This window comes from Schistocerca americana, chromosome 11 (genome assembly GCF_021461395.2).
Source record: "Schistocerca americana isolate TAMUIC-IGC-003095 chromosome 11, iqSchAmer2.1, whole genome shotgun sequence".
Classification (NCBI taxonomy): Eukaryota; Metazoa; Arthropoda; class Insecta; order Orthoptera; family Acrididae; genus Schistocerca; species Schistocerca americana.
The window spans coordinates 98,562,618-98,574,857 of record NC_060129.1 but is presented as its reverse complement, the minus strand read 5'-3'; the positions used below and the strand labels follow the sequence as shown (position 1 = coordinate 98,574,857).

The window sequence follows — 12,240 nt, the reverse complement described above, 5'->3', positions numbered from 1 at the left end:
ATCTCACCTTGAAAAGACAGCACACCTTCAAAGACAGAACGCCTTTCCAAGACAGCATACCTTGCCAAAACAGCACACCTTGTGAAGACTGCACAACTTGCAAAGACAGAACGCCTTGCCATGACACCTCGCCTTGTCAAGGCAGCATCCCTTGCCAAGACAGCACACCTTGCCAAGACAACACACATAGCGAAGACAAAACGCCCTGTTGAAGGCTGCACTCCATGCGAAGGCTGCACTCCATGCAAAGGCTGCACACCATGTGAAGGCTGCACTCCATCAGAAGGCTGCACTCCATGAGAAGGCTGCACTTCATGAGAAGGCTGCACTCCATGCAAAGGCTTTACTCTATGTGAAGGCTGCACTCGATGCGAAGGCTGCACTCCATGCAGAGGCTGCACTCCATGCGAAGGCTGCACTCCTTGCGAAGGCCATCATCCTTGCGAAGGCTGCACTCCTTGTGAAGGCTACGCTCCTTGTGAAGGCTGCACTCCTTGCAAAGGATGCAGACCTTCCGAAGGCTGCACTCCTTGCGAAGGCTGCACTCCTTGTGAAGGCTTCACAAAATGGGAACACTGCATTCCATGCGAAGGCTGCACCACATGTGAAGGATGAACTCCATGCTGAGGCCACACTCGAACCAATGGCCGCACTCCAAGCGAACGCCGTGATTCGTGTGAAGGCTGTACCCCATGTGAAGGCTGCATTCCCTGTGAAGGCTACACTCCATGCGAAGGCTGCACTCCATGCAGAGGCTGCACTCCATGCGAAGGCTGCACTCCTTGCGAAGGCCATGCTCCTTGCGAAGGCTGCACTCCTTGTGAAGGCTACGCTCCTTGTGAAGGCTGCACTCCTTGCAAAGGATGCAGACCTTCCGAAGGCTGCACTCCTTGCGAAGGCTGCACTCCTTGTGAATGCTTCACTCTTTGCGAAGGCTGCACTCCTTGTGAAGGCTTCACTCCTTGTGAAGGCTGCAATCCTTGCGAAGGCAGCACTCCTGCGAAGGCTACATTCCAAGCGAAGGCTGCACTCCATGTGAAGGCTGCATGCCATGCGAAAGCTGCACACCATGCAAGGGCTACACACCAAATGAAGCCTGCACCCCATGAGAAGGCTGCACTCCTTGTGAAAACTGCAGTCCTTGCGAGGGCTGCACTCCTTGCGAAGGGTGCAGACCCTGCGAAAGGTGCACAACTTGCGAAGGCTGTATTCTGTGCAAAGGCTGCAGTCCCAGCGAAGGCTGTATTCTGTGCGAAGACTTCACTCCGTGCGAAGGCTGCACTCCATGCGAAGGCTGGACTCCATGCGAAGGCTGCTATCCATGCGAAGGCTGCACTCCATGCGCAGGCTGCACTCCATGCCAAGGCTGCACTCCATGCGAGGGCTGCAACCCCATGCGAAGTCTGCACCCCGTTCGAAGGCTGCACTCCCTGTGAAGGCTGAACTCTGAGCGAAGGCTGCACTCGACGTGAAGGCTGCACTCGACGTGAAGGCTGCACTCAATGTGACGGCTGCATTCTATACGAAAGCTGGACTCCAAGCGAATGCTTCTCTGCATGCAAAAGCTGCACTCCATGCCAAGGCTGCACTCCATGTGAAGGCTGCATTCCATGTCAAGGCTGCACTCCATGCCAAGGCTGCACCCCATGCGAAGGCTGAACTCCATGTGATGGCTGCACTCCTTGCAAAGGCTGCACTCAATGCAATGACTGAACTCCATGCTAAGGCTGCACCACATGCAGGGGCTGCACTCCATGCTGAGAGCGCACTCCAAGGAAAGGCCACACTCCAAGCGAACGCCTTAAATCTTAAGAAAGGTGCACTGAATGCGAAAGCCGCAATCCATGTGAAGGCGGCTCTCCATGTGAATGCTGGAACCCTTGCGAAAGCTACACACCTGTAGAAGGCTATACTACATGTGAAGGCTGCACGTCATACGAAGGCTGCACTCCATGTGAAGGCTGCAGTCCATGCGAAGACTGGAGTCCATGCGAAGACTGCACTCCATGCAAAAGCTGCACTCCATGCGATGGCTGCACTCCATGCGAAGGCTGCACTCTGCGTGAAAACTGCTCTCTGAGTGAAGGCTGTACCCCATGCGAAGGCTTCACTCCATGCGAAGGTTTCACTCCATGCGAAGGCTGCACTGTGAGTGAAGGCTGCACTCCATGTGAAGGCAGCACTCCATGCGAAGACTGAAATCCATGCAAAAGCTGCACCCCATGCGAAGGCTTCACTCCATGCAAAGGTTTCACTCCATGCGAAGGCTGCACTCCATGCCAAGGCTCCACTCCATGCGAGGGCTGTACTCTATGTGAAGGCTTCACTCCATGCGAAGGTGGCACTCCATGCAAAGGCTTTACTCCATGTGAAGGCTGCACTCCATGCGAAGGCTGTACTCCATGCAGAGGCTGCACTGATGCCCAGGCTGCACTCCATGTGAAGGCTGCACTCCTTGCAAAGACTGAAATCTTTGCGAGGGCGGCACTCCTTGCGAAGGCTGTGCTCCTTGTGAAGGCTGCACTCCTTGCGAAGTCTGCGCTCCTTGCAAAGTCTGCACTCCTTGCAAAGGCTGCGCTCTTTGTGAAGGCTGCACACCTTGCGAAGGCTTCACAAAATGGGAACGCTGCACTCCATGCGAAGGCTGCGCCACATGTGAAGGATGAACTCCATGCTGAGGCCACACTCGAACCAATGGCCACACTCCAAGCGAACGCCGTGATTCGTGTGAAGGCTGTACCCCATGTGAAGGCTGCATTCCCTGTGAAGGCTACACTCCCTGTGAAGGCTGCACTCCGTACGAAAGCTGGACTCCAAGCGAATGCTTATCTGCATGCAAAAGCTGCACTCCATGCGAAGGCTGCACTCCATGCGAAGGCTGCACTCCATGCCAAGGCTGCACTGCATGTGAGGGCTGCACCCCATGCGAAGTCTGCACCCCTTTCGAAGGCTGCATTCCCTGTGAAGGCTACACTCCCTGTGATGGCTGCACTCCATGCAAAGGCTGCACTCCATGTGAAGGCTGCCCACTATGCAAAGGCTGCACTCCTTGTGAAGGCTGTACTCCATGCGAAGGCCTCACCCAGTGCGAAGGCTGCACGCTGTAAGAAGGCAGCACTCTGTGCGATGGCTGCCTCCCATGTGAAGGTAGCACTCCATGCTTAGGCTGCACTCCATGCAAAGTCTGCACTCCATGCAAAGGCTGCACTCCTTGCAAAGGCTGCAATCCATGCAAGGGCTGCACTCCATGCGAAGGCTGCACACCATGTGAAGCCTATACTCCTTGCAAATTCTGCACTCTTTGCGTAGGCTGCACTCCTTGCGAAGGCTGTGCTCCTTGTGAAGGCTGCACTCCATATGAAGGTTGCCCTCCTTGCGAAGGTTGCACTCCTTGCGAAGGCTGCACTCCATGCGAAGGCTGCAATCCTGCGATGGTTACATTCCAAGCGAAGGCTGCAGTCCATGTGAAGGCTGCACGCCATGCAAAGGCTGCACACCATGTGAAGGCTGCACTCCATCAGAAGGCTGCACTCCATGAGAAGGCTGCACTTCATGAGAAGGCTGCACTCCATGCAAAGGCTTTACTCTATGTGAAGGCTGCACTCCATGCAAATGCTGCACTCCATGCAGAGGCTGCACTCCATGCGAAGGCTGCACTCCATGTGAAGGCCATGCTCCTTGCGAAGGCTGCACTCCTTGTGAAGGCTGCACTCCTTGTGAATGCCATGCTCCTTGCGAAGGCTGCACTCCTTGTGAAGGCTACGCTCCTTGTGAAGGCTGCACTCCTTGCATAGGATGCAGTCCTTCCGAAGGCTGCACTCTTTGTGAAGGCTGCACTCCTTGTGAATGCTTCACTCTTTGCGAAGGCTGCACTCCTTGCGAAGGCTTCACTCCTTGCAAAGGCTGCAATCCTTGCGAAGGCAGCACTCCTGCGAAGGTTACATTCCAAGCGAAGACTGCACTCCATGTGAAGGCTGCATGCCATGCGAAAGCTGCACACCATGCAAGGGCTACACACCAACTGAAGCCTGCACCCCATGAGAAGGCTGCACTCCTTGTGAAAACTGCAGTCGTTGCGAGGGCTGCACTCATTGCGAAGGGTGCACACCTTGCGAAGGGTGCACAACTAGCGAAGGCTGTATTCCGTGCAAAGGCTGCACTCCCAGCGAAGGCTGCATTCCATGCGAAGACTTCACTCCATGCGAAGGTTGCACTCCATGCGAAGGCTGGACTCCATGCGAAGGCTGCACTCCATGCGAAGGCTGCACTCCATGCGGAGGCTGCACTCCAGGCCAAGGCTGCACTCCATGCGAGGGCTGCACCCCATGCGAAGTCTTCTCCCCATTCGAAGGCTACATTCCCTGTGAAGGCTGAACTCAGAGCGAAGGCTGCACTCGACGTGAAGGCTGCACTCGACGTGAAGGCTGCACCCAATGTGAAGGCTGCACTCCATACGAAAGCTGGACTCCAAGCGAATGCTTCTCTGCATGCAAAAGCTGCACTCCATGCCAAGGCTGCACTCCATGTGAAGGCTGCATTCCATGCCAAGGCTGCACTCCATGCCAAGGATGCACTCCATGCAAAGGCTGCACTCCATGCGATGGCTGCACTCCTTGCAAAGGCTGCACTCAATGCAATGACTGAACTCCATGCGAAGGCTGCACCGCATGCAGGGGCTGCACTCCATGCTGAGAGCGCACTCCAAGCAAAGGCAGCACTCCAAGTGAACGCCTTAAATCTTAAGAAAGTTGCACTGAATGTGAAAGCCGCAGTCCATGTGAAGGCGGCTCTCCATGTGAATGCTGGAACCCTTGCGAAAGCTACACACCTGTAGAAGGCTATACTACATGTGAAGGCTGCACTCCATGTGAAGGCTGCACTCCATGCGAAGGCTGCAGTCCATGCGAAGACTGCACTCCATGCAAAAGCTGCACTCCATGCGAAGGCTGCACTCCATGCGAAGGCTGCACTCTGCGCGAAAGCTGCTCTCTCAGTGAAGGCTGTACCCCATGCGAAGGCTTCACACCATGCGAAGGTTTCACTCCATGCGAAGGCTGCACTACGAGTGAAGGCTGCACTCCATGTGAAGGCAGCACTCCATGCGAAGACTGAAATCCATGCGAAAACTGCACCCCATGCGAAGGCTTCACTCCATGCAAAGGTTTCACTCCATGCGAAGGCTGCACTCCATGCCAAGGCTGCACTCCATGCGAGGGCTGCACTCTATGCGAAGGCTTCACTCCATGCGAAGGTGGCACTCCATGCAAAGGCTTTACTCCATGTGAAGGCTGCACTCCATGTGAAGGCTGTACTCCATGCAGAGGCTGCACTGATGCCCAGGCTGCACTCCATGTGAAGGCTGCACTCCTTGCAAAGACTGAAATCTTTGCGAGGGCGGCACTCCTTGCGAAGGCTGTGCTCCTTGTGAAGACTGCACTCCTTGCGAAGTCTGCGCTCCTTGCAAAGTCTGCACTCCTTGCAAAGGCTGCGCTCTTTGTGAAGGCTGCACACCTTGCGAAGGCTTCACAAAATGGGAACGCTGCACTCCATGCGAAGGCTGCGCCACATGTGAAGGATGAACTCCATGCTGAGGCCACACTCGAACCAATGGCCACACTCCAAGCGAACGCCATGATTCGTGTGAAGGCTGCACTCCACGTGAAGGCTGCACACTATGCAAAGGCTGCACTCCTTGTGAAGGCTGTACTCCATGCGAAGGCCTCACGCAGTGCGAAGGCTGCACTCTGTAAGAAGGCAGCACTCTGTGCGATGGCTGCCTCCCATGTGAAGGTAGCACTCCATGCTTAGGCTGCACTCCATGCAAAGTCTGCACTCCATGCAAAGGCTGCACTCCTTGCAAAGGATGCAATCCATGCAAGGGCTGCACTCCATGCGAAGGCTGCACACCATGTGAAGACTATACTCCTTGCGAATTCTGCACTCTTTGTGAAGGCTGCACTCCTTACGAAGGCTGCAATCCTGCGATGGTTACATTCCAAGCGAAGGCTGCAGTCCATGTGAAGGCTGCACGCCGTGCGAAAGCTACACTCAATGCAAAGACTGCACTCCATCCGAAGGCTGCACTCCATGTGAAGGCTGCATTCCTTGTGAAAGCTGCAGTCCTTGCGAAGGCTGCAGTCCGTGCGAAGGCTGCGCTCCTTGCGAAGGCTGCACTCCATGCGAAGGCTGCACTCCTGCGAAGGTTACATTCCAAGAGAAGGCTGCACTCCATGCCAAGCTTGCACTCCATGCGAAGGCTGCACTTCATGTGAAGGCTGCACTCCATGCGAACGCTGCACTCCATGTGAAGGTTGCACTCCATACGAAGGCTGCACTCCATGCGAAGGCTGCACTCCAAGCGTAGGCTGCACTCGATGCAAAAGCTGCACTCCTTGCAAAGTGTGCACTCTTTTGAAGGCTGCACTACTTGCGAAGGCTATGCTCGTTGCAAAGGCTGCACTCCCTTCGAAGGCTATGCTCGTTGCGAAGGCTGCACTCCATGTGAAGGCTGCACTCCATGCAAAGGTTGCACTCCTTGCGAAGTCAGCACTCAATGCGAACGCTGCACTTCTTGCCAAGGCTGCACTCCATGCCAAGGCTGCACTCCATGCGAAGGCTGAACTCCATGCGAATCCTGCACTCCTGGTCGAGGGCTGCACTCCATGTGAAGCCTGAACTACATACAAAGACTGCACCCCATGCCAGGGGTGCACTCCATGCTGAGGCCGCAATCCAAGCAAAGGCGGCACTCCAAGCAAACACCTTAAATCTTATGAAAGGTGCACTCCATGCGAAGGCCGCACTCCACGTGAAGTCAACACTCCATGTAAATGCTGGAACCCTTGCGAAAGCTACACTCCTCTTGAAGGCTGGTCTACATGTGAAGCGTGCACTCCATGCGAAGGCTGCACTCCATGCTAAGTCTGCACTAAATGCGAAGGCTGCACTCAATGCAAAAGCTACACTGCATGCGAAGGCTGCACTCCATGCGAATTCTGCACTCTGAGTGAAGGCTGCACTCCAAGCGAAGGCTGCACTCCATGCAAAGGCTGCACTCCTTTCGAAGGCCACACCCCATGCAAAGGCTTCACTCCATTCGAAGGTTTCACTCCATGCGAAGGCCGCACTCCATGCGAAGACTGCACTCCATGTGAAGGCTGCAATCCTTTCGAGGGCTTCACTCAATGCGAAGGCTGCACTCCATGTGAAGGCTGCCCTCCAAGCGAATTCTTCACTCCATGCAAAAGCTGCACTGCATGCAAAGGCTGCACTCCACGCAAATGCTGCACTCCGAGTGAATGCTGCACTCTTAGCAAAGGCTGCACTCCATGCAAAAGCTGCACTGCATGCGAAGGCTGCATTCCATGCAAATGCTGCACTACTTGCAATGGCTGAACTCTTTGCGGAGGCTGCACTCCTTGCGAAGGCTGTGCTCCTTGCAAATGCTGCTTTCCTTATGAAGGCTGTGCTCCTTGCGAAGGCTGCACACCTTGCGAAGGCTGCACGCCTTGCAAGGGCTGCACTACTTGCGAAGGCTGCACACCTTGCTAAGGCTGCACTCTTTGCGAACGCTGCAGTCTTTGCGAAGGCTGCACTCCTTGTGAAGGCTTTACAACATGCAAATGCTGCACTCCATGCGAAGGCTACACCCCATGCAAAGGATGAACTCCATGCTGATGAAACACTTGAAGTGAAGTCCGCACTCCAAGCAAGCGGCACGATTCTTGTGAAGGCTGCACCCCATTTGAAGGCTGCTTTCCCTGTGAAGGCTACACTCCCTGTGATGGTTGCACTCCATGCGAAGGCTGTACTTCATGCAAAGACTGCACAGATTGCGAAGGCTGCACTCCTTGCGAAGGCTGCACTCCTTGTGAAGGCTGCACTCCTTGGGAAGGCTGCACTCTTTGCAAAGGCTGCACTGCTTGCAAAGGCGCCTTCCGTGCGAAGGCTGCACTCCTTGCAAAGGCTGTATTCCGTGCGAAGGCTGCACCCCATGCTAAGGCTGCACTCCTTGCAAAGGCTTTATTTCGTGTGAAGGCTGTTCCCTGTGCGAAGGCTGCACTCCAGTGAAGGTTACACTCTAAGAAAGGCTAATTTCCATGTGAAGGTAGCACTCCATGATTAGGATGCACTCAATGCGAATGCTGCACTCCATGCAAAGGCTGCACTCCATGCGAAGGCTGCACTCCATGCGAAGGCTGCACTCCATGCAAAGGCTGCACTCCATGAGAAGGCTGCACTCCATGTGAAGGCTGTACTTCATGCGATGTCAGCACTCCTTGCGGCGGCTGCACTCCATGCGAAGGCTGCACTCCCTGTGAAGGCTGCACTCCCTGCGAGGGCTGCACTCCATGCGAAGCCGGCACTCAATGCGAAGGCTGCACTTCATGCGAAGGCTTCACTCCATGCGAAGGCTTGTCTCCATGCGAAAGACTGCACTCCATGCGAAGGCTGCACTTCATGCGCAATATGGGAGTAACGCAAATATGGTAGATTCGCAAATATGGGAGAAACGGAAATATGGGAGAAACTCAAATACGGGAAAAACCCAAATATGGGAAGAAAAATGCAAAAATGGGACAAACGCAAATGTGGGAAAAACGTGAATGTGGGAAAAACTCAAATGTGGGAAAAACGCAAAGGTGGGGAAATACGCAAATATGGGAAAAACGCAAACATGGGAAAAACGCGAATATGGGAAAAACGCGAATATGGGAAAAATGCAAATATGATAAAAACGCAAATATGAGAAAAACGCAAATATGGGAAAAACACAAATATGGGAAACATCCAAGTATGGGAAAAACGCAAATATGTGAAAAACGAAATATGGGGAAAACGCAAATACAGGAGAAATACGAATATGGGAAAAACGCAAATATGGCAAGAAAAACGCAAATTTGGGAAGAGAAACGCAAATATGGGAAGAAAAACACAAGTAAGGGGAAAACACAAATATGGGGAAAAACGCAAAAATGGGGAAAACGCAAATATGGAAAAAACGCAAATATGGAAAAACGCAAATATGGAAAAAAGCAAATATGGGAAAAACGCAAATGTGGGAAAAACGCAAATATGGGAAAAACGCAAATATGGGAAAAACGCAAGTACGGAAAAAACGCAAGTACGGGAAAAACGCAAATACGGGAACAACGCAAGTAAGGGAAAAACGCAAGTACGGGATAAACGCAAATACGGGAAGTACCCAAGTATGGGTAAAACGCAAGTACGGGTAAAACGCAAGTACGGGTAAAACGCAAGTACGGGTAAAACGCAAGTACTGGTTAAACGCAAGTATGGGTAAAACGCAAGTATAGGGAATACGCAAATATGGGTAAAATGCAAATATGGGGAAAACGCAAATACTTGGAAAACGCAAATATGTGGATAACGCAAATATGGGGGAAACGAAAACATGGGGAAAACGCAAATATCGGGAAAACGCTAACATGGGGAAAACGCAAATATGGGAAAACACAATTACGGGAAAAACGCATATATGGGAAAAACGCACATTTGGGAAAAATTAATATATCTGAGAATTGCAAATATAGGAAAATTGCAAAAATCTGAAAACTGCAAATATCGGAAAATCGCAAATATCGGAAAATCGCAATTATGGAAGAAGAGAATTTCTTCGCACAACTTGAGCAGAAGAAGGAATCGTTTGGTAGGGAGGGTTCATGAAAAATGCAAAAAAAAACGAAATTATGAGAATAACGATAATATTGGAGAAATGCAAAATGGGAGAAACGCAAATATGGGAGTAACACAAATATGGGAGAAACGCAAATATGGGAGAAACGGAAATATGGGAGAAAATCAAATAGTGGAAAAACGCAAATATGTGAAGAAAAACGCAAATACGGGAAGAAAAACGCAAAAATGGAACAAACGCAAATGTGAGAAGAACGCAAATGTGGTAAAAACGCGTATGTGTGAAAAACTCAAATGTGGGAAAAACGCAAATGTGCGGAAATTCGCAAATATGGGAAAAACGCTAACACGGGAAAAACGCAAATATGGGAAAAATGCGAATATGGGAAAAACGCGAATATGGGAAAAATGCAAATATAAGAAAAACGCAAATATGAGAAAAACGCAAATATGGGAAAAACACAAATATGGGAAACATCCAAATATGAGAAAAACGAAATATGGGAAAAACGCAAATATAGGAAAAATCCGAATATGGGAAAAACGCAAATATGGCAAGAAAAACGCAAATTTGGGAAGAGAATCGCAAATATGGGAAGAAAAACATAAGTATGGGTAAAACACAAATGTGGGAAAAACGCAAGAATGGGAAAAACGCAAAATATGGAAAAAACGTGAATATGGAAAAAACGCAAACATGGGAAAAACGCAAATATGGGAAAAATGCAAATATGAGAAAAAACGCATATATGGAAAGAAAAACGCAAATATGGGGACAAAAACGCAAATATAGGATCAACAACGCAAATCTGGGAAGAAAAACGCAAATATTGGAAAAACGAAAATATGGGAAAAACGCAAATGTGGGAAAAACGCAGATATGGGAGACACCCAAATATTGGAAAAACGCAAATTAGGGAAAAACGATATATGGGAAGAACGCAAATACAAGAAAAATACGAATATGGGAAAAACGCAAATATGGCAAGAAAATCGCAAATTTGGGAAGAGAAACGCAAATATGGGAAGAAAAACACAAATATGGGAAAAACACAAAAATGGGAAAAACGCAAATATGGAAAAAACGCAAATATGGAAAAAACGCAAATATGGGAAAATCGCAAATATGGAAAAAACGCAAACATGGGAAAAACGCAAATAGTGGAAAAATGCAAATATGAGAAAAACGCATATATGTCAAGAAAAACGCAAATATGGGGACAAAAACGCAAATATGGGATGAACAACACAAATCTGGGAAGAAAAACACAAATATGGGAAAAACGAAAATATGGGAAAAACGCAAATGTGGGAAAAATGCAGATATGGGAAAAACGAAAGTATGGGAAAAACGCGAATATGGGGAAAACGCAAATATGGGAAGAAAAGCACAAATATGGGAACAGAAACACAAAAATGGGAAAAACGCAAAATGGGAAAAACGCAAATATGGGAAAAACGTAAATATGGGAAAAACGCAAATATGAGAAAATAGCAAACTTGTGAAAAACGCAAATATGGGAAAAACGCAAATATGGAAAAAAGGAAATATTGGAAAAAAGCAAATATGAGAAACACGCAAACACGGGAAAAACGCAAACATGGGAAAGACGGAAATATATATAAAACACAAACATGGGAAAATGCAAATATGAGATAAATGCAAATATAAGAAAAACGCAAATATGGGAAACACACAAATATGGGAAAAACGCAAATATGGGGAAAACGCATTACGGGAAAAACGCATATATGGGAAAAACCCCAATATGGGAAAAACGCAAATATGGGAAAAATCACAAATATGAGAAAAACGCAAATATAGGAAGAACCCAAATAGGAGTTAAACGCAATTTTGGGAAAAATACAAATACGGGAAAAATGCAAACATGGGTAAAATGTAAATATGGGAAAACCGCAAATATGAGAAAACTGCAAATATGAGAATAATCCAAATATAAGAAAAACGCAAATATGGGAAAAACACAATTATGGGAAATATCCAAATATGGGAAAAACGAATATATGGGAAAAACACAAATGTGGGAAAAACGCAAATATGGGAAAAATGCAAATACGGGAAAAACGCGAATATGGGAAAAACGCTAATATAAGGAAAACGCAAATATGGGAAAAAAACAAATATGGGAAAACCCAAATATGGGAAAAACGCGAATATGGGAAAAACGCAAATATGGGAAAACCACGAATATGGGAAAAACGCGAATATGGGAAAAACGCAAATATGAAAAGAAAAACGCAAATATGGGAAGAAAAACACAAAAATGGGAATAACGCAAATATGCGAAAAACGCAAAATTGGGAAAAAGCAAAAATGGGAAAAACGCAAATACGGGAAAAACGCGAATATGGAAAAAACGCAAATATAAGAGAAACGCAAATATGGGAAAAACCCAAATAAGGGAAAAACGCAAATGTGGGAAAAACGCAAATGTGGGAAAAACGCAAATATGGGAGTAACTCAAATATGGGAGAAACGCAGATATGGGAGAAACGGAAATATGGGAGAAACTTAAATAGGGGAAAATCGCAAATATGGGAAGAAAAACGCAAATATGGGAA

At 49.1% G+C, this 12,240-nt stretch overlaps 1 protein-coding gene across 1 annotated transcript; it reads left to right on the top strand.

Annotated features, from left to right (window-relative positions):
• The first annotated feature begins 1,089 nt into the window (after positions 1-1,089).
• LOC124553302 lies at positions 1,090-8,035 on the top strand. The gene is made up of 7 exons (XM_047127182.1): positions 1,090-1,432; positions 1,530-1,817; positions 2,339-3,103; positions 3,310-3,770; positions 3,974-4,830; positions 5,322-5,790; positions 7,103-8,035. Exons 1-7 carry the CDS (start codon positions 1,090-1,092, stop codon positions 8,033-8,035), a joined length of 4,116 nt encoding a protein of 1,371 aa, XP_046983138.1.
• The last annotated feature ends 4,205 nt before the right edge of the window (positions 8,036-12,240 follow it).